We start from the raw sequence: 26821 nt of genomic DNA on the forward strand, positions 1-26821 counted from the left end.
TTAGGTCCATTTGATATATGGTGTCATTTAATTCAGACATTTCTCTGTTTATTCTTTGTCCAGTTGACTTGTCTAATGGAGACAGTGGGGTATTGAAGTCCCCTACTATTACTGAGCTGGGGTTAATCTGTGTCTTAAAGTTCTGTAGTGTTGTTTTTATAACTTTAAGTGCACCAGAGTTCGGTGCATATATGTTAAGGATTGTCATATCTTCTTGGTTAATTGTTCCTTTGATCAGAATGAAGTGACCCTTCTTATCTTTACTGATTAGTTTTACTTTGAAGTCTATTTTGTCAAATATTAGAATTGCAACCCCTGCTTGTTTCTTAGTGCCATTTTCTTGGAGTATTCTTTTCCATCCTTTCACTTTAAGGTAGTGCCTGTCCTTGAAGGTGTGATGGGTTTCTTGCAGACAGCAAAAAGATGGATTTTGTTTCTTAATCCATTCACTTAGCCTGTCTTTTGAGTGGGGAGTGCAGTCCATTTATATTTAAGGTTATTATTGAAAGATGTGTATTGGTTGCTGTCATTTTGTGTTCTTTGTCTAATTTTGTGTTTCCTCAATTATGCCTTTATTTATTTTCTTTCATTGCCCCTGGGGCGTAGTTGTTCCTTTCTCTTCTCTTTGTATTGCTTCAAGTATTCTTTGAAGGGCTGGTTTCATGGATATGTATCCTTTCAGGCTTTTCATGTCATGGAAGATTTTTCTTTCCCTTTCAACTATAATAGACATTTTTGTTAGGCAAAGTATTCTGAGTTAGCATCTATTGTCATGTAGAACTGGAAATACCTTCGTTCAGGTTCATCTGGCTTTCATAGTTTGCACTGATGTCAGCTGTAATTCTGACAGGCTTTCTTTTATATGTGACTTGTTTTTCTTTTGCTGCTTTCAGTATTCTCTCTTTGTTCTGTACATTTAGTGTTTTTACTATGATATGTCGTGGGGAGTTTCTTTTCTGATCTGTCTATTTGGTGTTGTGTGTGCTTCCTGTATTTGTATGTGTATTTGTATGTGTTTCCTTAATTTCAGGAAATTCTCTTCTACAATCCTGTTTAAGATCTGGTCAATACCATTAACCTGAAATTCTTCTCCTTCCTCTATGCCTGTGATATGTAGATTTGATCTTTTCATGGTGTCCCACTTCTCTTGCATATTCTATTCCTGTATTTTTTTTTAAATTTTCATAATCTTTGCTTGAGTGGTCCAATTCTTCATCTTTATCCTCCAGTGTTGATATTCTGTTTTCCATTCCATTCATTCTGGCAGTGAGGCTTTCTCCTGTTGTTTCAAGTCGGCTTATTGAGTTTTGCACTTCCTTCTTCATTTCCACCTGAGTTTTTTCAATGTTTCTATCTTTTTTGTGAATTCATTCAGAAGTTTATCCTTATCTTCTTTTAGTTCTTTGATTTGTTTGTTCATGTGTTCTTTAAATTCATTGAATTCCTTCATTATGTTTATGATTGTTGTTTTAAATTCTGTGTCCTGGGTTATCTCTAGGGGGTTCTCCTTGTAGAACTCTTCTACAGGACTGGTGGAGTTTGGTGGGGACATAGTGTTTTGGCTTTCCATTTTATTATTCTTTCATTGTGATTTTGGCATGTGAATTTCTTTTGTTGTTTGTGATTCTGATATGAGAATTAAGTTGAAGTATGCTTCTGCTTGTATTATTGGTGTGCCTTGGTCCTTTTCTTATTGGTTATATAAAGCTGGTTGGTCCAGGTTTCAGGTTCTCTCAGGTTTTATTTTGGAGGGAACTGATGGCTTCAGATCAACTACTCAGGAGCACCCACAGAAGCCCAAGTCAGGTTCCAGTCAGGTACACTCAGGCTTCCTTCTAAAGTTTGGACCCCTGCTAAGGAGAACTCAGAGCAAAATTTGGGAAAATCCCTAAGGGGGAGCTGACTGTGGGACTCTCAGTTGGTCTGCTGAGTTCTCAGCCCCTATGCCAGAGGGAGGAGGGAACAGGCACTCTCTGGCAGTCTGCTGAGATTGCTACACAGATGGAGGTCGGAACCCACCCTCTCAGGCTGTCTTCTAAGATCTCAAGACCAATCTACTTTTCATAATTTTATACTGTTCTTTGAAATGACCAGAATACATTCTGTGATATCCTCAAACCAAATTAGAAATTGTCAGGAATGAAGTACTAGAGAAACACAGAGGAAATGGCACACACTGTACTAACAACGCCTTAGTACTCAGGAGGCTGAGGCAGAGGGGACTGCTTGAGTCTCAACCTGAGCAATATAGCAAGACCAAAAAATAAACAACCACAAGAAAAAAAGAAAATCAGGAGACCAGGCATGGAGGCTGAGACAGGCGGGTTGGAAGCTCAAGGCCAGCCTGGGCTACATAATGAGTTTGAGCCTGTCTGGGCTACAGAGGGAGGTCCTGTTAAGAAAGACAGATAGAAAGAAAGACAGACAGGAAGTAAGGAAGGAAAGAAGGAGAAAGAAAGGGAAAAAGGAAGAGAGAGAGAGAGAGAGAGAGAGAGAAACCAAAAGCTTACAACAGCAACAAAACAGTAGGAATGAAAACACTAGGGAAAAAGGAATTTAAATTTGAGCCATGGAGCCAGGCATGGTGGCACATGCCTTTAGTCCCAGTACTCAGGAGGCAGAGGCAGGTGGATCTCTGTGAATTCAGGTCTAGCCTGGTCTACAAAGTGAGTCCCAGGCCACCTGGGGCTATAGGGAGAACCGTCTCAAAAAAACCCCAAAAACAACAATAAAAAATTTGAGGCATGGTAGTAATGAGAATTACTGACTGGTAAAACAATAGATCCTTCAAGAAGAGAAAGGAGTCTGGCACAAGCTTCTAATCCCAACACTCAGGAGGCAGAGATGAGGTGGATCTCCGTGAGATCAAAGCTAGCCTGGTCTACATAGTGCCAGGCTAGCTGGGGCTACAGGGAGATCCTGTCTCAAAAAAAAGAGAAAGGACATCTCACTTGGAGGTTGGGTTGAAGAGTGAAGACAAGATTCATGGGGACTGGGCTTTGAGAAAAGGTAACCCTTTCTTTAACCTCACTGCTCTTTTGCATCTGAATAAAGATGGAAACTGGTTTGATCTCTGGCAATACCTCTGTACTTCTATGTATTTTTGTTTTCTTTTCATAGCGGTGTGCTTGATAATTCAGGAGGGAAGATACTTATTCGGAAAGTTGCTGGACAGTCTGGCTACAAAGGGACTTACTCCAATGGTGTCCAGTCCTTATCCTTGCCCCGATGGAGAGAATCCTTCATTGTTTCAGGTACGGCACACCCTGGAGACGTTGCTAAACACAGATGCCCAAGATGACCTGTAGGTGAAATAGTCTTTTCAGTTGCTGTTAGTTTTTGCTTATGGCCTACCTCATTTTATAAAACTCTTAAGTGCTAATTCCCTAAAAACCAGGATTATGAAATAATAGACTATGATTAATGATAAATCACTACAAAGTCAACTCTAGATATATTAAGTGCTTCAGTTGCTTATTTTAACTGCACTACAGCTATCTGCAAGTCTGATCAAACTTTTTTTTTTTTTTTTTGGTATATGAGTGTATTGCCTGCATGTGTATAAGTGCACCTATGTGGTACAATGCCCATGGAGGTCAGAAGAGGGCATCTGATCCCCTCGAACTGAAGTTACAGATGGTTATTAGCTACCATGTGGGTGCTGGAACTTAAATCCAGGTCTTCTGCAAGAGCAGTCAGTGTTCTTAACCTCTGAGCCATCTCTCCAACCCCACCAATCAAACTTTTAATAGATGAATTATACTTAATAACATGATGTTTAAAATATTTTTTGCTTTATTGATTTTTATTTTATGTGTATGAGGGTTTTGCCTGCATGTGTGTAAATGTACCATGTGCGTGGGATGCCACAGAGGCGAGAAGAGGGTGCCGGATACCCTGGAACTGGAAGTATGGATGGTTGTTAGCTGCTCTGCACACTCGTAATTGAACTCAGGTCCTCTAGAAGAGTAGTGAGTGCTCTTAACCACTGAATCTTTCCAGCCCCTTGAGCTTTTTAAAATTTTTTTATTTAATTAATGGCTTCACTATTCAGTCAATTCTCCTTACCTAGCTCTTCAGATGTCTTAGAGATTTTCACTCTCTCCCTCCCTCTCTAAAAGACAGTATCAAGGCCCTAATGACTCCTGCAGTGTGCTCTCAGTGAGAAGGTAGCTGGTGCTGTGTTCCATCATGACCTGCCTTCCCACCCTTTCTGTTTCTGCTCATTTCTCTACCCTGGTCTTTTATTTTGAAAATGCTTCAGCTTAAAGAAAACTTAGAAGAATAGGCCAATGAATACCCATATTTCCTTCACCAATGTTCCTTAACTGTTAATCTTTTGTCCCATTTTCCTTACTACCTCTCTGTCATTTAAAGATACTTTATCCCCAAAGTGCCATCAGCATCCCAACACCCATCGGTAAGTACTTCAGCATGTATCTTGTAGGGGCACAGACATTGTCTCAAATAACTGTTAAACCAGTACTACATCTCAAAGTTAAATTAATACAACAGCATTATCTGATAGAGTTTTTATGCAATTATCTACAAAATATTCTTTACAATAATTTCTTCCATTTTTTTTTTTTTTTTTTTTTGCCCTGTAATGTGATCATAGTTTATGCCCGGCCTTTACTTGTCATGACTATTTAGGCCCCTTTAACTCCCCTGTCACCCTACATCTTTTTATCATGAATGACAGTGGCATCTGTGCGGTCAATAGGCTCTGCAGTGTGAATCAAGATCATGCCCAACAGTTTCCTCGTGACTGGAAATCAACTTAAATATTTTGAAAAAGAAAAGCACTACCACAGCACACCAAGGCGTCAGAACACAACGGCGTGTCAAGGGGGCTAGACTACAGTGTCTCTAATTGTTGCTGATATCAAATTTGATTGCTTGGACAGTTAACTGTATTGTTTCAGGGCTAAGGTATTTGTAATTAAGTAGAAAGCAGGATACTACTTTAAACAGCTTGAGTAACATTCCCCAGTAAATTTTATACAGTGATTTTAGCACCCATTGCCCATCCTGGCTGTAGCAAATATTACATTGTCAGTAGTTCTCCGGTATCCCCAGTGGGTGCCAAAATCTCCAGCTGCTCAAGTCCCTCATGTACAATGGTGTAGTGTTTGCACATAATCTACACACATCCTCTCAGATGACTGCATCATCCCTAGATTAACGGCAGTGCCTAACAATAGGAATGCCGTGTAAACTATTGTTACTCTGTACTGTTTAAGAAATGAAAAAAGGAAAAAGACATGTCCGTGTTCAGTACAGGCACAGGCTTGAGCTTTTCCCAGACATTTTAATTGGAGATTAGTTGAATGCACAAATTTGGAACCTACAGAAACAGGGCAAACCATAACTGCAAAATTGTAGTTTTTCCTGATCATGTCCATCTATCCACATTCAGGGGCTGGGAGTCCTATGTAAAGAAGAGTTTTCTTTCCCCTCTCTGCGCTTTTTATTTTATTTATTTGTTTGTTTATTGGTTTGGTTTTGTTTTTGAGACAGGATCTTCTGATAGCCCCAGCTGGCCTGGAATTTGCTAGGTAGACAAGGCTGGCCTAGATCTCATAGAGCTCTTCCTGCCTCTGCCTCTGCCTCTGCCTCTGCTAGAATTAAATTAAGCATGTACTACCGAGTCCAGCTCTGCACTTTAAAAAAAAAAAAATTGTGGACTATGGGATCTTGTTTTTGTTTTTCTTTAAAATATATCCATCATCATCCTTGTATTTTTGATGTTCCTATTTCCAGAGACTGGCCAGTGGGAGCCCTTCATTCATTCTCTCCTTCATTCATTCTTTGCTCCACTCGTTCTTTCACTTGTCACATTTCTTTTGGAGCACAAGAAAATGTCCTAAGCTCCTTTAACATCTACTGCTCAAGATGTGAGTCTCCTATCTTCTCTAAGGAAGTTCCACAGGATTTAAAACTGGATTCTAGCCCAAACCTACCTGGCCTCCCAGCAAGATTAGATGTGATGGGATTGCCCTAAGAAGGAGTCACTTAGAAAAGAGAAGAAAAATGTCTCATAACATAGTGGCTCATCAAGACTGGTTTTCTGACCCCATTAGGTATCCCAGGCCTCAAACCCCTATTACCCTCCATCCATCAGAGCTATGACAAAAATAAAAACAGACCTTTCAGGATTCCTGTCAAATTGAGCCCTCTTTCCCCTAACCTGCTAAATTCTACACACCTAGAGTTCAATTCAGCCTGGTTTCTTTATCAAAAGGACACCAACCATGGAGTAGGCCTTAGCCTTGTAACAAAGATGCAGAACAAAAACCAGATGACAATGTCAGCATCCAGAATTCAAAAAAGTTGAGTAGAGAGAAATATGATCTCCACATAGGAGCTTACCAAGTAACTCCTGTCTAAATAAGAGCGTTCACAGCTCAGTCTGCAATCCAGGAATCACACAAGAGGTTTAAAAGGAAGCTTTGCTCTGAGAGAAGAGGCTTCCGGGTAGGATTTTGTTGCGGCTGTTGTTTCGATTTTATTTTTGTAGTAAAATCAATTTGCTGAGATTATTCCCTATAAATCTCAGCTTCTATCTCCCCTTAGACACCTTGTAACACTGAACAGGAAATAATTTTGACCAACGATAATAATCATTTGTACTTGTGCAGTGGCTAGGAGGCCTCTTTTGAATGGATGAGTTAAGGAGGGTTCTGTCTCATAGGCTGTAGCCAAGGACAGCCCATTATTCCGAAGTTCACAGTCAGCAAGCGTTCAGAGCCCTCCCCAGAAGGCTCAGATGCCCATGTGACCTTTTTCTTGTTTTTCACTTTTAAATTTTACAGGTCACTGTACTTCTTTAATTAATCTGCTTTGGAGATCTGGGAGCTAGTGGGGGGTGCAGTGTTTTTGGTCAGCATGATCATGTTCTTTGGACAGAGCAGGCACGTGAGGTCAGCAAGGACCTGTTAATACTGCCCGCTGTTCTCTGATCAACATTTCACATAGTGGGCTGATGCTCATTTGCCTCCTGAACAGAAACTCCAAGAACTATTAGGTTTCAGTCATGAAAAAAATAGTAAAAGGGGATGTGGGTGATGCCTCTGCCTGCCCCTCTGTGAACCCAGTGTGGCCCACAGCCAGGAGGCCCTTGTAGCATCTGAAACAGCCCAACCAGGGCCTGGTCAGAGCAGGCCTCGGTGTACCCAAGGATTTGGAAATGATGTGTTTTGCTCCCCTGGTGATTATAATGAGGTGAAGTAAATAGTGCCAATAAACCCATGTTTGCCTCATTTTTGCCTTTGAATGGGACTTACAGGTAATATCAGAATAAAATTTTGTATATTTGTGAATATATACAGTTCCAAAACACTTTTTAACTCTTATTTTTCATGCATCCCTGAAACTTTTTAGGGGTCATATCATTATTCATATTTTCTAAATGGAAAAATACCCCCAAAGAGTCTTGAAGATTATGGTAGCTAATTAAAAGTAAAATAAGGGTTAGGGGTGTAGCTCAGCAGTAAAGCACTTGCCTAGCATGTACAGGCCCTTTAATCCCTGAGACCATAAAAAAAATTGAAATGAAAAAGTAAAATTGAAACAAACCATGTTTTTCTTAGTCTCAGATGTTTTCTGAGATCTTGCAATCCCTGTCATAATAGGATGTTTGGCACACCCCTGGACTACATTCTGCCCTTCCCACTTGGCTCTCCACACAATACCCCTCACTTCACCATTCCCTGGTAGTATTCCCTCAGGTTGAGAGCTGAATGCTTTCATGTAAATACGGATAACAAGTGATACCCTTCCTGAAGGCATGAGCACTATAAAGGCCCTAAGCATTAAGATGTTTCCTCATGAGGCACGAGAGATGGCTCACTGGTTAAGAATAATTGCTGCTTCTCCAGACAACCTGGGTTCAGTTCCCAGAACACAGATTAGGTGGTTCATAACTGCCTATAACTCTAGCTCCAGGGGATCTGATGCCTTCTTCTGGCCTCTCCAGGTGCATGCACACACACTCACAAATTTAACTAATTAAATCTAAAGGTATTTCCTCCTGTCAAAACTACTTCTCAGGCGCCCCACCCCCTTACAGGAAACACTGCTTATAGCCTTAAGATCTCAAAAGCTATGAGCTCAGACAAATTAACTTGCCTCGGGTCAAGTAGGGGACAATCTACCTCTCACTTTCAGTTCAGCTATAGAACAAAGTCTAGCATTCGGCATCCCTTGGAGGTTAGATTTTTGCAGGTAAGAGCCTCCTGGCAATTTCCATCATCCCAGGCTTGGTGACTGCTTATTAGACTATTGCTTACCCAGCTCCAAGCACCTGATGCCTCTCTTTCTTCCATTCTTTTGTGTCCCTGCTAGATAAAACCATTCTCCCTCTTTGCTTCATATCTGTTCCCTCCCTGGAGGGACAAATGTGCATTTTCAAAGAGGATCTATATACACCTACTTACAAGTTTCTCTGCTGCCCTGGAATTCAAATGGGTCCTGCAAGATCTGTGAAAGTGAGAGGTGACCATCCATCCACACACAGTCAGCCCATAATCTAAGGAGAGAATGTGAAATGTTTAACATTCATCTGCTGCTGTAATTGAACATTCAAAGCTACATGGATGCAAAGCACTTAGCTTACATGTCACATCTTCAGAGCAAAATAAGTTGCTAATGTTGAGCAACTCCGAGTCATGGAGATTTTATTGCTTCCATTCTATTATTAATAAAGCAAAAATTCCACAGGAAAACAAAATGCCACTTGACTTGCTTATTGTAATCAACAACTCAGTGCAAGGGAGACAGATTTTACTGAACTCATGAGAGATAAATCAGAAAGAGGCAATCCACTTATCAGTTCAGAAGCATCTGAAACTAGCCCCAGAAATAAATTTCTCTCTTTCTCTTTTTGCAGAAAGTAAACCCCAAAAGGGTGTAACCTACCCATCGACCCTTACATATTCATCATCCAAAAATCCAGCGGCCAGAGCAGGCAAGTGTTCACATATGATTTCATCTATATCGAAGTTCATAAACAGGCAATGTGTTTTAGGAGATGGTATGGAAATTAACATCTTAACCAGTCAAGCCCCTCTGACTTTGGTGATGCATTAGCAGATGCCAGGAACCTGACACTGAAATCAATGAGGTCAGACAGCCATGGCCCAGGAGTGAAAACTTTAGTTTTCCCTTTTAGTTTTTACAATTTAAGATAGTCTCTATATTTGTGTCATTTTCATTCAGAATGACTGTGGCCTTGAATTTTACTGTATTGTTACTTTAGAAGATGACACGGCATTCTGTCTGGAAATGTTCCCTGGCAGCTCAAAAGGGAAATGCTGGATCTACTTAGCTATAACGCAAAGGGAAATGAAGAGAAGATGAGGCCTGCACAGTAACAGTGAGAAGCAAATCTGGATAGCCCAGATCTAATGCACCCCTGTGGGACTCTGCCGACCCAACTTCTGCAGGAACCGCAAAGGCGCAGGAGCTCCTCTTTTCAGGTCTCCGTGTTAAGTCCAGAACTAGGCTCTGCATGATGGTGCCTTGGAAGGTGCTTTGATTTCCCACAGGGTCACAGAAGCTGTGAGCTGCTTCCTCGGAGCATTCCAGAAACTTGCGGGGCGAACTGATTTAGTTCAGGTTTTAATTCTCAGGTGTAAGGCTGGACGTGGTTCAGGAACTGTGAGAGGCTAGCGTTTTTTATTTTACTGGGCGTCAGGCACTACGACAAGACCTTCCCCTGCTCCTTTTCAGTCACTCCAGATGACCACCAGAACGCACTGTTCTTAGCTCTAATGCACAGTCTGTGGAAAACATGGCTTGGACAAGTTGAGTAGCTTCCCTTCAACAAAGAGCAAGAAAGTGGCGGCAGAACTGAGAGCCGCACTCAGCCTGGCTCTGAACGCTACTCGCCAGCCCAGTAGGTTCTCTTCTGCTGAGGATGCATGCAGAGCCCGAATCTGTTGAGCTTCCAGAGTCGCAGCAGAGGCCTCCTAAAATGGCTTTTGTTTCTGTTCCATCCAGCAGCCTCCGTTCATAGGGTGATTTCTGAAAGTGTGTAGGTAACTGGGTTTGGCTTTACCTAGCCTGATCTTGTTGGGCCCCACCCCTTTCTCCCATCCCTGGCATACAGTCCCTAGAAACAGCAGCCCCTTGGGCAGCCCCTGTACTCAGAACCATGGGAGCCCTGGGCTTCTCTGTGGCCAGAGTCACTGAGGTGAGGCAAGGTCACCTTCCTTTCCCACCTCACTCCACCCATGGCTGTTGAGGGCTTCTAACCAGGGAAGCTCTATTTGTACTGCTACCCATCTTAGAAATCTCAAGTACAGAAAGAGTTCCACATCCAACTAACCCCCTAACTTCAGAGACTACATCTCAAGACCCTCTCCTTTTCTACTGGGAGGGAAAGATTGCTTCTAGTCTCCTAGAATACTCCCCCAGTGTCTCTACAAACTCAGCTCCTTCAGGGTCCAGGGTGGACTTGAGGACGATCTGCCTCAGGACTGGCAGGAAATGGGTGCCCCCACCTCCCTTCCCAGCAGGCCCCTGTATCCTGACAAACAGCTCTGGCAGCACCAACTTTAAGCATCAGGAGAGGACATGAAGAGAGGGAGGGAATAAGCACTCACCTAAACATCCCCTCTGGCAGCATGGCTCCTGATCCACCCTGCTTCTGGTCCTTTCCTTCTGCTCCCAGGCCTAGGGACACTTGGGGTTAGTGACTGCAGATTTTCCCAGAATGTCCATGTGTGTGGGAAGCTCAGTAGCAACTCTCCTTGTTTAGAAAACAGCACTCAGGCCCTTCTGGCTTCAGCCCTCAGTCCAAATCTGAAAAAATGGGAAGAGTTCCACACAAGGTCCTATGCTAAGGCCTAGCTCTGTGCTTGACTTCTGAACTACAACAGCCCAAGGCAAAGTGTCAGTGCATCCCCCTGCTTCAGATAAAGAAGCTGACTGTAAAGAAGTCTAGCACCTAGCCCAAGGGTATGGTATAGCTGATTCCTACAGAGGCCTTTGTATCCTAAAGCAGATAAGAGTTGTGAGGAGGAAGGAAATAGAGAGAAGCTAGAGTTAAGAGATGCTGCAAATCATAGGATCCATTTGGTTTCAACACCCTGGGCAGGAGAGATCTTTCCAAAGCTCCCTTATCTATGCCAGCCATAGTCAAGCGGAACTCTGTCCCCCTCCCACAGAACTCTTGTCTCTATGTCTGTGTAACATCCAGAAATGTACAAGTAGGCCATGGTTTATGTGCATTTGCTTGGTTGCTTTACCTACTACTATCTGAATCTACAAATCAGCAAGTCATAGTTTCAACACAATCATTACCCATGGCACTTGTCCACTTTACCAAACCACCTTAAGTTTCTTTGACAATATCATTAGTTATTACTATCTGTTCCTCATTCTAGATCATTCAAATCCGTCAGTGTCTGAGAGAGTCCATTTCTTCATCCATCCATTCACTCACCATGCATTGAGCTCCTCCTGTGTGCTAAATGACAAGCATGCTAACATAAGGGGAATGTTTGGGGCTTCTGTCTTTAAAGTGGCATGCCCACATGGGGTGAGTTCTTACCAATTCAAATAAAAAATTCCAGGGAAAATCATACAAGAGTGGCCTAGTTGTTGCCACTTCTTCTAAGGGATCAAATTCCTTTGGAAATTGGATAAAGCAGAAGAGGGAGATGCAGGCCAGCTGTTGCTCAAGTCCCAGCATGTTGCATAAAATGCTTATTAGTCTCTCAAAGAATGAATAAACAGGTAAATCAAGTTAGGATGACCGCCCCCCCAACATAACCACACTCTTTGGTGGCAAATTATCTCACACGAACACTAAAAAGTATCTTGATTTGCCTTGCTGGGCTCACACTGGGGATGGACATTACCTGAGATTTAAAGTCTGTCTCCCAGGCAGTTAGCAAGCATTAGGCAGGCAGCTGCTTCTTGGCTAAAGCCTCCATTTGCTCTGAGCTAAATAAAAACAGGTAAGTGTTGATTTGCAGAAATTCACCAAAAAACTGGGGAGGCACATTCCTGATACCAGGGCCAAAGAAAAGCTAGGAAATCTGCTACTGAGGGAGTGCCAGGAAAACTCCCTCCTGCCTCCCCTTGGCTGAGAGCTAAGGAAGGCCCCTGCCCTGTAAGATGATCAAGCTTAAACTTATTGCAGCAAGTTGTACCTCCCAGGACTCTCCTGCCTTCACTGCCCACATCTACCAAGGTCATTCCCTCACCTCTCCTGAGAATAAGGACTTTGGAGAGATCTCAAGAGACCTTGACTTATGCCCAGGAATCCTGAAAGTGATAAGACTCATCTTCCACTTCTTCTCCTTTTGTGAAAAATAGCATGGATTTGGAGTGGATCACACTGGAGTCCAAATCTCATCTGTACTTCCTGTTGTCTGTATATCCTGAAACACTTCTTGACTCCTTGGAAAGCCTGATCCATAGAATAAGAATAGGAATGTTAGAGTCTGTGTCTAGGGTTGTGATGAATATTAACTGTGCATGCTGAGGTGACAAGGACTTCAAAGTGCCTGACATAGGAGATGCTTAAAGACTATTAGGTCTCCTGCCCTACTGTCCAGCCCTAAGACCCAGAATGGGTTATCTGTGGGAAAAACAGAATCCTGCCCTATCACTCTGACCTCCAGGCCTTGTTGCCAAGGTGATTCTGTCCCCTTCACAGCCACACTGCCCTCTCCTGCAGAGGGAGAAGCATAGCCAACTCCTGCCATTTATTGGATCCCTACAGGTGCCAAGCACAGTGTGAGCCACTTACTTCACCATAATTATGGCAACAGCTCTACCAAGTAAGCACGACTGTTCCCACTGCATAGCAAAGACAGGCTCAGGGAGACTCTCAGGGCAATCAGAGCACTAAGAAACTGACACTTGCTTTGTAAAAAGGCAACTGGAGCCACTGATGAGCCAGCCTTGCTCCAGGAAATTACCTCCCACTGGGGCTCAGTGATTAAGAGCACTTGCTGCTCTTTCAGAGAACTGGAGTTCCATTCCCAGTTCCTACACCAGGCAGCTCACAACTGCCTGTAACTTAAGCTCCAGGGTATCCACTCCCTCTTTTGGCCTCCACTAGCACTGCACTCATAATCACAAACTCACACACAGACACGCACCTATATACATAATTTAAAATAAAAATAAAATCTTTACATAAAAATAACCTACCATTTATGCAAGCAACCACAATTAAACTCAGTCAGTCAAAAAAAGGACATTGAGATAGGAGGGAACTTGTTGGGAAAAAGAAGCTTCAGTAGTGGTGGGGGTGGGGGTAGGGGGTGGGTAATGGGAGGTGAAAATGTCCCAAACTCAGTATACACATGTATGAAGTTGTCAAAGAATAGAAATCTGTGATGCAATCTAAATCTTCACACATGGAAGAGGAGCTCAATTTAGAAGAACCTAGATGGTTCTCAGCATCTAGCTAATTCCATCACCCCATCGACAGGCAGGACAACTGAGGCCAGGATGAGTCAGTTAACTGGTCACGAACCAATTTAAACCAGACTGTGTTCTCTAAGAGTAAGTCCTAGGTGACAGCCCTGGAAGTACCAGGCATCCACAGGCCAATGGTAACTGAGACAGCCGAACAATAGAAAGGGCAGAAGGGAGGAGACGCGGAGGGTAAAAGGAAGACAGAGAAAGAAATTAAACCATTGTTCATGGTGCCTGGCAAATTAATTGGCATCTAATCATGTTCTATCATGTCTTTGTTACTACATTTTGAATTGTCACTTAAATACATTGTTTTTTAATCTTTGGTTTGTTGATTGACTCATTGTTCTGAAATTGTACGTTCCTTAGGAATGGTGTACTGTTTATCTAGATTTCACCCTCCCCTGAAACTAACACAGGTTTCTGTTCATAGCCGGTGATGGTCAATAAACAGTTATTTGATTTCTATCCCTCTAAGTTTTTACAGGCTATTTTGTAGGCCCCAATGTGTTTCTGTTTTTTTAACAGATGAGACCACAAAAGACTACGAGAAGTCATCTATTCCAGCGACAACTACATGGCCAATCACTCTGACACAGGGTCCAGCTATCCCAGTAGCTGAGGTAACCCACAGAGTCCTGCCAAAGCCATTTCCATTTGCAGCCACAGTCACCAGTAGCCCCAGACCCCATCCTATGGGCCTCAGGAGCCAGGAGATGGGTGAGTAGGTGGACCATGTACCAAGGTTCCAAGGGTGGGGTAGAGTGGCTCAGAGGAGCAGCTCTGTCCAAGTCTGGGTATGTGGTACCTAGGCCTGGCCTTTTCAGCTGATGAGTAGGGAGTGACTGAGACCTTCATGGGGGTGGAGAGCAGGCTCTTTCTTCTGGGTTCAAAATAAAGCTACCATTCCAATACAGTAGTTATTCAAAAGTAGGATATTTCATGAAATTTTCCTGTTATACTATTAGGTTTTGTTTCCTTGAATAACAAATGGCCCACACCTAGAAGTCTTCAGATATTAAAAACAAATCAAAGACTCCCTTTAGGAAGTCAGATAGCTGATATTTTTGTTCCTTCCCTGGCTGCTTTCTGTCTGACCACTTTTAGCTGGTTCTTACTTCATTTTAGGCTTATCAACATTCCATTTATGGAGTTAATCTCTGCACTACATCAAACAAAGCCTTAAGAGCTCATCTGATAATCCAAACTCCAGTTGCTACAGCTTCTATCTACACTAATAAGCACCTGCATCTGTTCAAAGATTTTCCTAGCAAGGAAGAATGGGAAATTGTGCAACTGGAGTGCTATCGTCTGAATATTACCTGTCCGGTGCCACTTTTCCCTTCTTGGAGGAAGTTCCCAGGACCTGTTTTCAGTCTCACCCCCAGCTTCAATCATTACTGTCACATAGCATGACCATTCCCTTCCCTAGCAGAACCCACCCTCCTCTGGATCCATCCTTTTATTTATCACCAGAGAAGAGCACTTTCAATGTGCTGGGCATTTTTCTAAGCAATTGCCAAATATTAGTTTATTGAATCCTTCATAACAACTCTGTGGAATAGCTATACATGACTCCTAATTTGAATAATCCATTGTTTTCATGAATAAACCAAGGAATAATGCGGTAAGTGACCAAGCCCTAGGTCACACAGGTGAGCAAGTAGAGCAGAAAGTCATACTCGAGGACCTTGGATCCCTGCCATCAACAAACACCCTGGCCACATAGGAACACATCTTGACAAGGATGGAGTGTCAGAATTAGAGGTTGCTGGACCATCCTACCCTCTTCTGCCATTAATAATATATGTCAGAAGGCATACAGCCCATACAACATTCCATGGGCCAGGTATTTTGTAAGCATTATTTTATTCTTGTCAACAATTCCATCGTAAATATTCTATTTTGCATTTTACAGATGACTTATGGAAGAAGTTTGAATATAAAGTTCCCAAATCAGAGTATCATAAAAATAATTTTTTGAAGTTTTAAAATGTATGGGATATGCCCCCACACTGTTCCTTTAATTCAGGCTAGTGTTAACACAAGTTCATGATGCCTGGTAGCTCGAGAAAATGGTGTAAGATGCGGGTGACCGGAGCTAGCCTGGCTGCCACAGCCAGGGCTTTTCCTTTATTACATTCCAAGCTCCTGATTTTAGATTCCTTAATCCTTTCAAGTGTGTTCAAGTACCTGAATCAGTTGTCTCTGCCTGTAGCTTGAGGTCTAAGAGTCAATTCTTTTTTTTTTTTTTTTTTTTTTTTTTTTTTTTGGTGTTTTTGAGACAGGGTCTCCCTGTCATAGGGGCTGGTCTGCAACTCACTATGTAGACCAGGCTGGCCTTGAACTCAGAGAGATCCACAGGCCTCTGCCTCCCAAGTGCTGGGATTAAAGGCGTGCACCACCACTGACGAAGAACATCAAGCTTGTGGCATGTTTATCTGGCTGCACAGGGAGCTTGGGAATCCTGCTGCCAGTTGGGCTGTGCTGGTGGAAAACCATAAAAGAAAAACAAGTAGTGACTCCCAAGCTGGCAAAACTTCATTATTCCTGGCTTTGGGACAGGGGCTTTGGACAGCAGCTGCCCAGTTCATCAGTGTTCCCTTTTCATCCTTATACAGCACCCGCTTCCACTGGACCCACACACCACTGGGCAAGTCCTTGAAGCCAGTGAAGCCTCTATGCGGCAGGCAGCACCACAGTTATTAAGACAGGAGCCAAACTGGGGAGGGAGGATTTCTTAAATATTGCATTCTCCCTCAAAGGACCTTCTGTGGACCTGAAAAGAAGTAAATACTGACGTCTAAATGCATACGTCTATTTAAATTGACAGTTGCATTGAGATACTTTTCACAAATCATACAAGTCACCCATTTAAAGCTCATAATTCAGAGGATTTTAGAACATCACTACAATCACTTCTAGGACATTTACATCACCCACAAAGAAACCCCATTGCTGTGAAGAGTCACTCACCTTGATCATGAACCACGACTCCTTTGGCCCTAGGTAAACGGGTAACTGCAGTCTTCTTTCGCGAATGCCTTTCTTAACATGTAGCTGTACATACTTGCTGTGATACCTTAGCCCAACTATATGAAATAATATTTAGCAAACAAATAACTCTCATTTTTATTCAAACACTCTGAAAACGTTCTGCCAGTGATAAGAGAACAACTCTTTCTATCACGGACAGACAAGCAAGTTGATGTTATTACAGTTTTTCCTTTTATATATGTGACTGAGATCAAAAGAGTCTAGAAGTGATCCTGAATGGGGTGTTCAACAAAGCCAAATTCACTTATTCATTCAAGAAGCATTTATTGAATGCTTACTGTGGGTCAAACAGCGTTCTAAGATCTTGGGCCACATCGGTAAACATCCCACCTCAAGCCACTAAGGTCTCCAGAGATCACTTCAGCTTAAGACACCTGACAAGTGTGTGCCTGGAACGGAAACTGCCTGTGTTTGAGGTCTAAGAGTCTTCGTCCTGTTCTGAGGTCAAAAACCTTGAAGGGAGGCTGACAAAGAATGAGTAGACATTTAGAAGCAGGGAGAGACAGAGCTCCGTCAGAGACATGAAAGGACTCCCAGGAAGGAGAGGCTGAAAGCATCATGATCCTTTCCCCGAGCTGTGAATGTGGGAGCCAAAAAGACAGAAAAGAACAAACCAAGGCCAGGGGAAAGACAAGAGCCAGAGAGACAGAAACTTCTCAAGGGAATAAAGCTGTTCCTCATAGGAGAGGCCATGGATGGCATTAATACCCCCAGGAGCACCCATGGCCAGAAAGAACCACCTGGAGAGCCAGGTCCACAGCTATACTTAGAAAAGAGTTTACCCAGTTGTGGGGTCAGCTGAATATATCACAGGTTTAGAAGGTAGAATGGCTGCATGCAGCATTGTTTTCCTCATTGGGTTTGCATCACGAAGTGCTAAACAGGCTCCAGTGGATGCACACCAAAGGACATTTGGGGACATAACTTGACTCGAAAGGCCTTAACATATATGACAGAATACATGAAATCTGGTGGGGGAAGTATAAGAGAGGTACAGATAGGGGAAGGAATCTAAATATGATCAAAATATATTGCATGAAATTTTCAATTAAAAAGAAAAAGGTTTATAATGATAAAAAAATAAGTGCCTTGGTGGCCCCAGCTGGTGTAGCATGAAATGTGCACGCACTACAGATAGACTAGAAGGGTAGAAGAGTGCCGCCTAGTGGCAAGGCTTGGCAATGACATGGCTATTCATCCTTTAACACCCCCCACCCCAGACAAGGAAGGGAGCCATGGAAATTATGACATTTTCAGGAAAATGAATGGTAAAGGAAATCATTATGTTAAGCAAAATAAGGCAGACTGAGAAAAATATTGCATGTCTTCTATCATATGCAGAACCTAGATTTAAATTTGTCTGAATACATATAGACATGCACATAGAACGTGAGCTAAGAGAGGCAAGAGGACAAGGGCAGGACAAGATGGGGGTCATAGAATATAGGTGACATGAAAATAGGGTGGCTTTCCTGGGGCATGGTGAAGGAAGGGGACTCTGGGTGGAGGGGAATGAGAGAAAACAGCAGGACCATGCTGTTTGGACATGGACAGAATGATATGTATGTATAAAGATATAATAATGAAACCCATTACTTTTCATGATCACTTAAAAATTAATGAAAAAAACAAAAAATCTGGCATGTATGGGCATTGGCTGGCCTAAGGGGACTGGCCTGTGGCAGCAAGCTACAGAGAGGCATGTGCCCCCAGCCTGTTCTTGTATTTCTGTGTTGAACATGAGAATGGAATCAATTCTACATGCCCAAATTGAGTGGTAGTAACTGCTGGATAGAAGATAAATGATGGCTTCTTGCTGTGCATAACATACAGAGGTGGTTACTTTTACACCCAATTCTGTTACCTTCACAATTATACAGGTAATAAATCTGCTTTGAGTTCATGTCACATAATTCGGACAAAGACCGAAGGAGATCTACTGTGGATACACCCAGTCCTAAAAGAAATGGATACCCTCTCATGATCACTTACCTCTTCCCTTCTATGAAATTTGGGTCTTGCTCTTCCCCCAATCTTCCACCCCTCTCCTTTTAAAACTTTCCTTCATGAAACCTCCCAGTAAGCAATGAATACGGAAATGTATTTGACTCTCTCCCAGAGTAACCAAGGCTAACTCCTGGGGTACCTCTAAAAATGGCTGAAAGCCAATGGTATTTGCATCGATACCATGTTAACACAGCTTAGGTAAATTGCTAAATGTTAAGTGACGTTTCTATTGAAAGATTACTTCAACCTCCCCACAAGTGGCACGGTTGAAAGGAGTTGTTTTGAGAATAATGAAATTTAAGAAATAGGGTACTTAAGTAGAAGAAACTTACTTTAACAATCATGAAATACACAGGCTATTAGTATCTGGAAATTCCAGCCACTGTTTTGAATTCAACCTGCTTTTTTTTTTTTCCATTCCAATGCCTCCTCCAGGGCAGGTTCAGACTGCCTGAGCACAAAGCTTTACCTGCGTTCTGACCTTGGTCACGTCTTGCTAGGTTAGATCATGGAAAGATTGAGAACAGCTAGATGAAAGTTCATGCTCTGACCAGTCCAACTGTGATTTCAGATCTGTGGTCTACCACCACCCACACAAGAAGCCAACGCGGCCCTGGCGCCCATCCAGGTGAGAACCTGAGCCGTCTTCCTCACTGCTTCTCTGCACCGGGTTCTTGTTTTCCAAATCCCTCACCATTTGATTTAGAGCTAATAGAACCTTAAACCAGTTGGACCCCCAGAAGATACTTCTCTAGGGCCCAAACTTGTAAAGAAACTTTTAAGGAAATAAGGTAGTCATTTAATAAGCCAGGCCTTTGCCTAATCGTCCTTCGCTTGAGGCAATTCCATGCAGGTTGCGATAGGAATTCCTAAGGAGTCAGTAATCAGGCTCTTCTAAGCCTGGAAAGAGATTCTCTCTGGGGTTTATGCTTGAGGGAATTCATTTAAAAGAGCAGGGAAAATTTTATCATCTCCCAAGAAAAAACAGAGGGAATCTTGCTTGGGGACTTCTGTTACGCCCAAGGGAGAGAAACACACCTATCCCTCCTGGAAAGTGCCTCTGAACTGTGACCCAGGGCTCTTCATTTCCACGCACAGCTTTTGTGATTTGGCCCTAGAACAAGGACTGGAGCAGATCTTGCAATCCTGCCAAGCCCTGCAGAGATTAGGAAGGAAAATGGTACAGGGTCAGATGTCTCCCACAAGCTCCCCCAGGCCTGCACTGTGAGCTGATGAACTAGCTAGAAGCAGCCGTGTGTTCCCTTCGAGGCCACAGGGCATGAAGACCAGAGTCTAGGACTGCCTTGAAGAGGCATTTGTATCTTCCTCCTGTGGGGAGAACTCATCTGCCCTCCACAGGTAAGAAGATGCCTAGAAATCATAGATTCTTCTTTGTTTGGTGCAAGATCAGATCATGAAATTCATGGCCCCTGCTCAGGGCTAGTGGGGTTTCCATGAGCTTCACCATGGTGCCTTTGCCAATGTATACTCTATTGCCTTGGCTTCAGAACCAGAACACTAGCCAGGCAAGGACTCTAAGATCACTTTAGGCCTCTAGTGACCCATGAGACTTCCCAGAAGGCCAAGGCACTGCCTAGTTCCCTTGGCCAAGATTCCTGCCGCCTCTGCCACCTCCAATGGTAGAGCCAACCACAGTGTGCTCAGTCGATTCCAAAGAAAATCTGGACCAGGGTCACTCTCACCAGGGGACAAAATAAGAGAGGAAAGAAGTTGCTGGTTGTATGTAGATTGCTTGACCCTGTATAATCCCCTCAGGTATACAAAGGCAGGATTCTTCCAGAGCTGCCTTTCAGAAATCTGCAGGAGCAGAGTCAGCCTGGGCCAGCTGCTTGCTGCTTCTCATCTCACATCCTAGAAATGTACCTTCATGGTCATCCTGGCTCCTCCAGCTCAACTCCATGTCACTAGTTTGGGGGCATCCCAAGCTGTTTTAACCTCCAGAAAAAGTCTTTGCTTTGTCTGTTCTCAGAAAGGCAGAGAAAGTCGATTAAGTCAGAGGCCCAAGGGTTTTCATTACCTTATGTTTCCTCTAAAGGTTTTCTGCTTAAGCATCTCCCCAAGCTGGCCTCTGGGATAAAGTACAAATACCAAGACACACCATGTGTATCAGACATGGTCTAGAGGCAGATAACAGAAAGACACGTTCCCAGTCTCCACTGTTGTTTTTACTGCCTGACCGCCTTCGTTTTGTTTCCAGGCTGGGTTCTACCAGCAGGCACTTGGTCCCATTCCTGTTTCACTAACCTAATCACCCTCCTGTTCTTTAGTTCCATGCATTTGTCTTTTCCAGTGCTCTTCATGCTTTCAGTATTTGGATCCACAAATATGTGTTAGCTTCCTTTTAACCCTCAATCCTGTCCACTTCTGCTGCTTTCCCCCCTCTCACCAGCTGTCTGAGTTAGCTTTAACTGTCAAACTTGTCACAGCCTAGAGGAACCTGAGAAGGGAGTCTCAACTGAGGGATTTCCTAGATCAGATTGGCCTGTGCAAACATCTGTGGTGGATTGTCTTGATCTTTAGTTGATGGAGGCAGGCACAGCCCACTGTGGGCAGCACCATTCCCTGGGCATGTTGTCCCAGGCTATATAAGAAAGCTAATGAAGCCTGAGCTTGCAAGCAAGCCAGCAATCAGTTCCTCCATGGTTTCTGCCTCTGAGTTCCTACTTGAGTTCCTGCCTTCACCTCCCTAAATGATGAACTGTGACTTCAAAGTACAAATCCTTTCTTTCCCTCAGTCACTTTGTGTCAGAGCATTTTATCACAGCAACAGAAAGGACACCATCTTCCCTGCAATTGCTCTGAGCATCTCAGATCCTCCTATGAATTCTCAGTATGTCCTTTCCTGGGGGCATGCTCCCATCCCAAAGAGTTCAGACCTAGACAGCCACTAAATGTCCCAATAGCCCCTTCAGGGGAGGAGGAAGAAGCCACCTGCACCTCTGAGTACAGGCAGGTAAGGACATCTAGGATTGTTTTATCTTCAACTAGCTCTCTCCTCGCATCTAGTCATATCTGCCAAGCACTTTGCCTAGGTCCTCAATGTCAAATTGTCAGATTGTGGAATTATGAAGAATTATGTAAAATGCATCTGGTCAAACTCCTATCAAAAAATGAATCCCTCGTGGTAGTCAAGGCAGAAACTCTTCCTCTCTGGGATATCATCAAGTAGTAAGGGAATTTCCCAGCCCTTCTGTTGGTGGTTGGCACTGCGGGAGATGACCACTTAGAACTTCAGCCCTTTGCTCCTGCCCTGTCTGATCAGTGATTCCTTTTGACTACATCAGCATGAGGACAGATTTTCTTCTTTTTCAACAAAAACAACGTACCACAAGTTGACTTCAAGAACCAGTAGCTGGTGCCTGCCGTCTCCCATCATGACAGACATTGAAAAAATTGGCCATTTCTTTCATTGAACTCTTCTGTTTCAGAAAACAATTACTTGTTTTTAATTTTATTTATTTTATTTTTTTTTATTATTTTTTTTATATGTATGTGTATTGCCTACATGTAGGTAAGTGCACCCATGTCATGCAGTGCCCGCGGAGATCAGAAGAGGCTGTTGGATCCCCTGGGACTGGAGTTACGGAAAGTTGTTAGCTGCCATGTGGGTGCTGGGATTCTAACCTGGGTCTTCTACAAGAACAACCAGTGTTCTTAACCACTGAGCCATCTCTCCAGCCCCAGGTCTGTTATTTTTAATGTATTAACTGTTAAAGAAATTGCTAGTAAGTATTGTTTCAAATGAGAGTCTATATAGTTTTATGTGCTAAATGATAAAAATCAACAGCCTATAACCTACACAAACAGAAGCTCTGTGAGGTGTTCAGTAACTTCTAAGACCAGGAAAAAAAAAAAAAAACTGAGATTCAGCGAATCCCTGAAATTTGATAGCCTTTCAAATCTATGAACCTCAAACTCAATGTCTCATCTTTTTTTAGAATAAGTTTCTCCAGTTCCTTCAGCAGGTCTTCCTATGACTTGTCAGGATATGACGTCACTACACTTCTGTTGTGTTCATGGAACACAGCACCCAGTACAGAATGCAAAGCTTCTGTGCAGAGAATTTCCACACGTTTGAAAACAGCCCCGGGTACAACTGAGCAAGCTCTGCCTCACGACTGGCTCCTGTCCTGCTCAGCCTGCCACTACTCAACCCCAGATCTTTTCTGTTCTACTGCTTCTACTGTACCTGTACTTCTACCGTGTCTTCTACTGAACCCTGCCTGCGCACAAGCATGGTCCTGAAAGCCCTGTTTAAATCAAGTAAGCTATACTGGCCTGCCTAGAAACCTAAGCAAGGAATTGATGTTTCCATGAAAAAAATGCTGCCAGGTGCCAAATAAATATCCCACAATGTATATTGGAGGGCATCCTGTTTATAAACCTGGGGCCACTGATGCCTCACTGGCATGACTGTGCATGAGCAGGACTTCACATGTCCCCAGTGGTCTCTGAAAGTGCCTGTAGAACAGGCTGCTGGCACAGCAATGCCTTGGGCATGGCTGCAGGCATCTGTTCTCCACAGCAAGAGGAAGTTTGAGGAAAATGTACTGCCCTTCTACCCTTGGGACGTGCAAGCAGGAGAAAGGACAGGAGCCTGCCAACATCCCTAACTCTGGAAGCCTGCTGCATATTCAAACTTCCACCTCCTCCTGCACTCCAGGGGAGTCACTGGGAGCTGCCAGGCCACCTACGCTTCTATCCTAATAAAACTTCAGACTCCTAAGGGCTGTATTGTCTATGGTGTGGTTCCCACTTGGATCCTGTGCTAGGATTTCCAGATGTGCAGAACAGAAGGATCTGAAACCGGCACTATATCACCACTGGGCAGAGGGGCAGAGGTCAGCATTCCAGGTCTTTCTGAAACTTAACCACATTACTGGGAGTTACAGGGTGGTGCCAGACCTAGCATTTTGTGACCTAATCAGGTACCCTGAGATGCTGAAGCAATGACCCTTTCTTACTTGTGGTGGACAGACAGATGTTGAATGGGTGTAAGCTCTGGAATCTGCTCATCCCAGCTAGGCTCAGCCTAGCTAGTACCTACTAGTTTCCTCACCTGCAAACTGAGGTTGTAGCTGAATCTAACTCACACAGTCAGTGTGACTTCATACTCACAAAGTGTCTCACACCTGTCTTTGAGCAACTCTGAATAAATGTTAACGGTTCCTGAATTTTCCCTGCCCCATGGAAATCACTCAGAACCCAGTACTTCTCCCAGACCTGGCTCTAACTGTGAGATGCCTGTGCAAAGATTGTCATCAAAATTATTTCCTGTTTTGTTAAGAGTGACTTGCATTTTTCAGAGTGATTTTATGCGCACTTACCCCCATTAGTCTCCTCCCTGTGAGACAGGACAAGTCATTGTGACCATGACATCAGCTTTCCACAAGAGAACACCACAGGTGAACTGTGGAAAGGTGGAGGAGCCAGGCCCTGACTGCTTTTGACACCTCAGGACCCTCTTCGGATTTCTTTTCATCCTACCCGACCTGCCTTGACACCACCAGAACACAAATGTCCTTTCACACATTCACTCTCATTACCACCAAACCACCATGTGTAAGCTGTCTAAATGTTTTTTCAGGCCTCAGCTTTTAAATGAACTTGAATTTGTTTAAATTTGTCCCAAACGAGATGAAAGTGGCACCGACAGGACAGGCGTCCAGGACAAAAGTAAGAAGCTGGGGCCAGGGCACTGTTCGTCTTTCACTAAAATAATAATACGCTCAACATTTTAGCTTTCATGCTGAGGAAGATTTGTAAGTAATTTTAATAAAATGAAATAAAATTTTAAAGCTTTGAGCAAAAACCAAAGCCACCAGCATCTTTTTAAAGGAAGAGAGTGAACTGAACTGCTGATTTTCACCAGTAGGTGGAACTAGAGTAATAAGGGTAAAGTAACATTGTTTAAAGCTAAGTGAAGATCTGGAAAGTGGAGAGCCATCTCCTCCAGCATACTGGTGTTATTTGCCAAGAAGTTAAAGTCCCCAGAGGGTAATACTGACTCCATCAGTAATGTCTGAATCTAGTCAAGGGCAGGTCTTGCCATCAAACCAGGGTGTACAAGGGCATGAATTACCTTTGGAAATCGCCTGGCCTATTCTTCAGCTGAAGAAAAAAATAAGACTTCTTTTGAATGTGTTAATAATTCCAAGAGTAGCATAGCAGATCTGATTTGCCTTTAGCAAATCAAAGTCGTTCATGCTATCAAGCTTCTAAGAGAGGGAAGGAAGCAAGGAGGGACAGAGAAAGAAAAAGAGTCATATTTTTGTTACGAGGTTTTTTGATAAGTTTGTGCGGCTTCCATCACCCTCCCCACGTCACAGCACATCCGTGCAAGCAGAGCCCAGGCAACACGTTGCTTTGTTCTGTTTGAGGCCGTGAGATGTGGAAATTCAGGAACTGGTGGAAGGGCTGCTCATTAAAGGGGCAAGTTTTGCTCTGTATCGTGCCAAGGAAAAAATTCAAAGGGGGGATAGATGAAACGAATCTGCAACAGGCACATATTGAATGCCTAATGAGTATGGATGAGTGGGTGAGTAGAAAGGTGGATGGAGGGATGGATGGGTAGATAAAACTGTAGCTCAAAATATTTCAGATGGGTACAGGAAGCAGTTTCACATTCTCAATAATCTAAGACAGAATTAATGTATGTGCTGCTTTGGTTGAAAAGGTAATAAATCCCCAGTTTCTGGAAATATCCCAGTACCAACCAGGCACTCATTTAGCAGGGACAGTATAGAAGCTTATTGGAGGTGCTGCAGACTAGATAAGCTTTTTTAGGAATCATAGGATCCCTATTGGTCCTTGATTCTTGGTGCATAGTGAGCAAAGCTTATGCCTTTAGCTTTAAGAGCTTCAGGTGGAGAAATCTCAAGAACATCAGGTTGCTTCATCCAAAATCCTACTCCCGTGCTCCATCGTTGAACTTCCTTCTTCAGCTGTGAAGGGTCATCCTGGCAGTTTATTGCGTGCATCTGCTGGTTTGGTTAAAATAAGTTTGTTTCTTTTTCTTAAAAATCAGGAGAGATGGATGTGTGGAAGCCTGGACCAGCCCTTTTAGATTCAGGTAATTATCCAGCCCAACCTCTCTACTCTGACCAGATCAAGATGTGCAGCATTACAGAACCAAGAGGGTGTAACAGTTGCGCTGGTGGCGTGGGTGGAGCTCAGCCAGAGTGGCCTCTCCAAGGAAACCCTCTTGGGACCTTCAGGTCCTGGAAAGGGTACACTCAAACTTTCCTATCAGGCCTGGGGCAATATTGGGTTATCAAAAGGGAGAGGAGAGAGAAAACAGGAAGACAAAAGGCCAGGAGAAGTGGGTTCCCCATCTCCAGATGGGTTTAGCACCTCACTCCACCCAGTAGGACACAGTTGTCCTCTATCTCCACCTTCTTCTAGGAAAATGGTATTCAGGTTTTCCTTTCTCATGAATGGGGGTCCTTTACTGTCCACATTAAATGTTTGAAACTTCAATAAAGTTTCCCAGCTCTAAGAAGGAAGGAAGATTTTACTATCAGGGAGAGATGGGAGAGAAGAGCTCTAACCTTTGAACTCGTTTCTCTCCCCCTCTACAATGTAGAGCTTTGAGGCATGTCCTTGGGAGGCTTCTGGCTGAGAATTACTGTTAAACACCCAAAACAAAATTTTTAAAGATGTGGGGAACTAGGGTAAGGCTGACTGACCTTTAATGGGAAGATGGGCCAACTGGGAAACAAAAACAAAAACAAACTAACAAAAAAATCAGACAACCAAGAGAAAACTCACTGTAGCTAAGAGCAAAGACAGACCCCAGCGCCTTCCTCCAACTGCCAGAAACTTCCAGAATTGCTGAGCATCCTGAAAACTGGGAGACCCATTTCCTGGGCAATGTGTTTGCCTTGCCTGAGAAACCCACTGGTCATAACAGTCCTAAAAGAATCCTCATTTATTGCACTCAGTCCCTTATGTGATATATTTGTAACACTAGTTCCATGTAAATGGCCGTTAATGAGCCACCTCCTCCCTGCCAGGCACAGCCTCTCCAAGCATGAACATGTTTGTATCTTTGCCTCTAGTCTGGAACTACTAATGGGGAGAGGTTGCCTTCACTTCTTATTTCAGTTACTTTTGTCTGAGCCCTTCCCTTCCCATCTCCATACAGCCTTTTCTAGATTGGCCTGCATATGTCTAACTCTATTCATCACTTATATCAGCAAACATTGGCTGAGGACTTACATGTGATGGGCATAGTAAAGGTTTGTATGAACCTGATGCATTTACCTTGAAATTTTCAGAATTTTAGAGAGTGATA

The 26821-nt window shown here is 43.3% G+C and overlaps 1 protein-coding gene across 1 annotated transcript in view; it reads left to right on the forward strand.

Annotated features, from left to right (window-relative positions):
• Positions 1–26821, forward strand: part of Vit (vitrin) — a 135980-nt gene that overhangs the window by 77459 nt on the left and 31700 nt on the right. The window contains exons 5-9 of the mRNA XM_008822590.2: positions 3121–3254; positions 8891–8968; positions 13969–14160; positions 19076–19132; positions 25553–25597. Of these exons, the coding sequence (XP_008820812.1) occupies positions 3121–3254; positions 8891–8968; positions 13969–14160; positions 19076–19132; positions 25553–25597 (506 nt within the window). The remainder of the gene's footprint in view (positions 1–3120; positions 3255–8890; positions 8969–13968; positions 14161–19075; positions 19133–25552; positions 25598–26821) is intronic.

This window comes from Nannospalax galili, unplaced genomic scaffold (genome assembly GCF_000622305.1).
Source record: "Nannospalax galili isolate Female #2095 unplaced genomic scaffold, S.galili_v1.0 scaffold88, whole genome shotgun sequence".
Lineage (NCBI taxonomy): Eukaryota > Metazoa > Chordata > Mammalia > Rodentia > Spalacidae > Nannospalax > Nannospalax galili.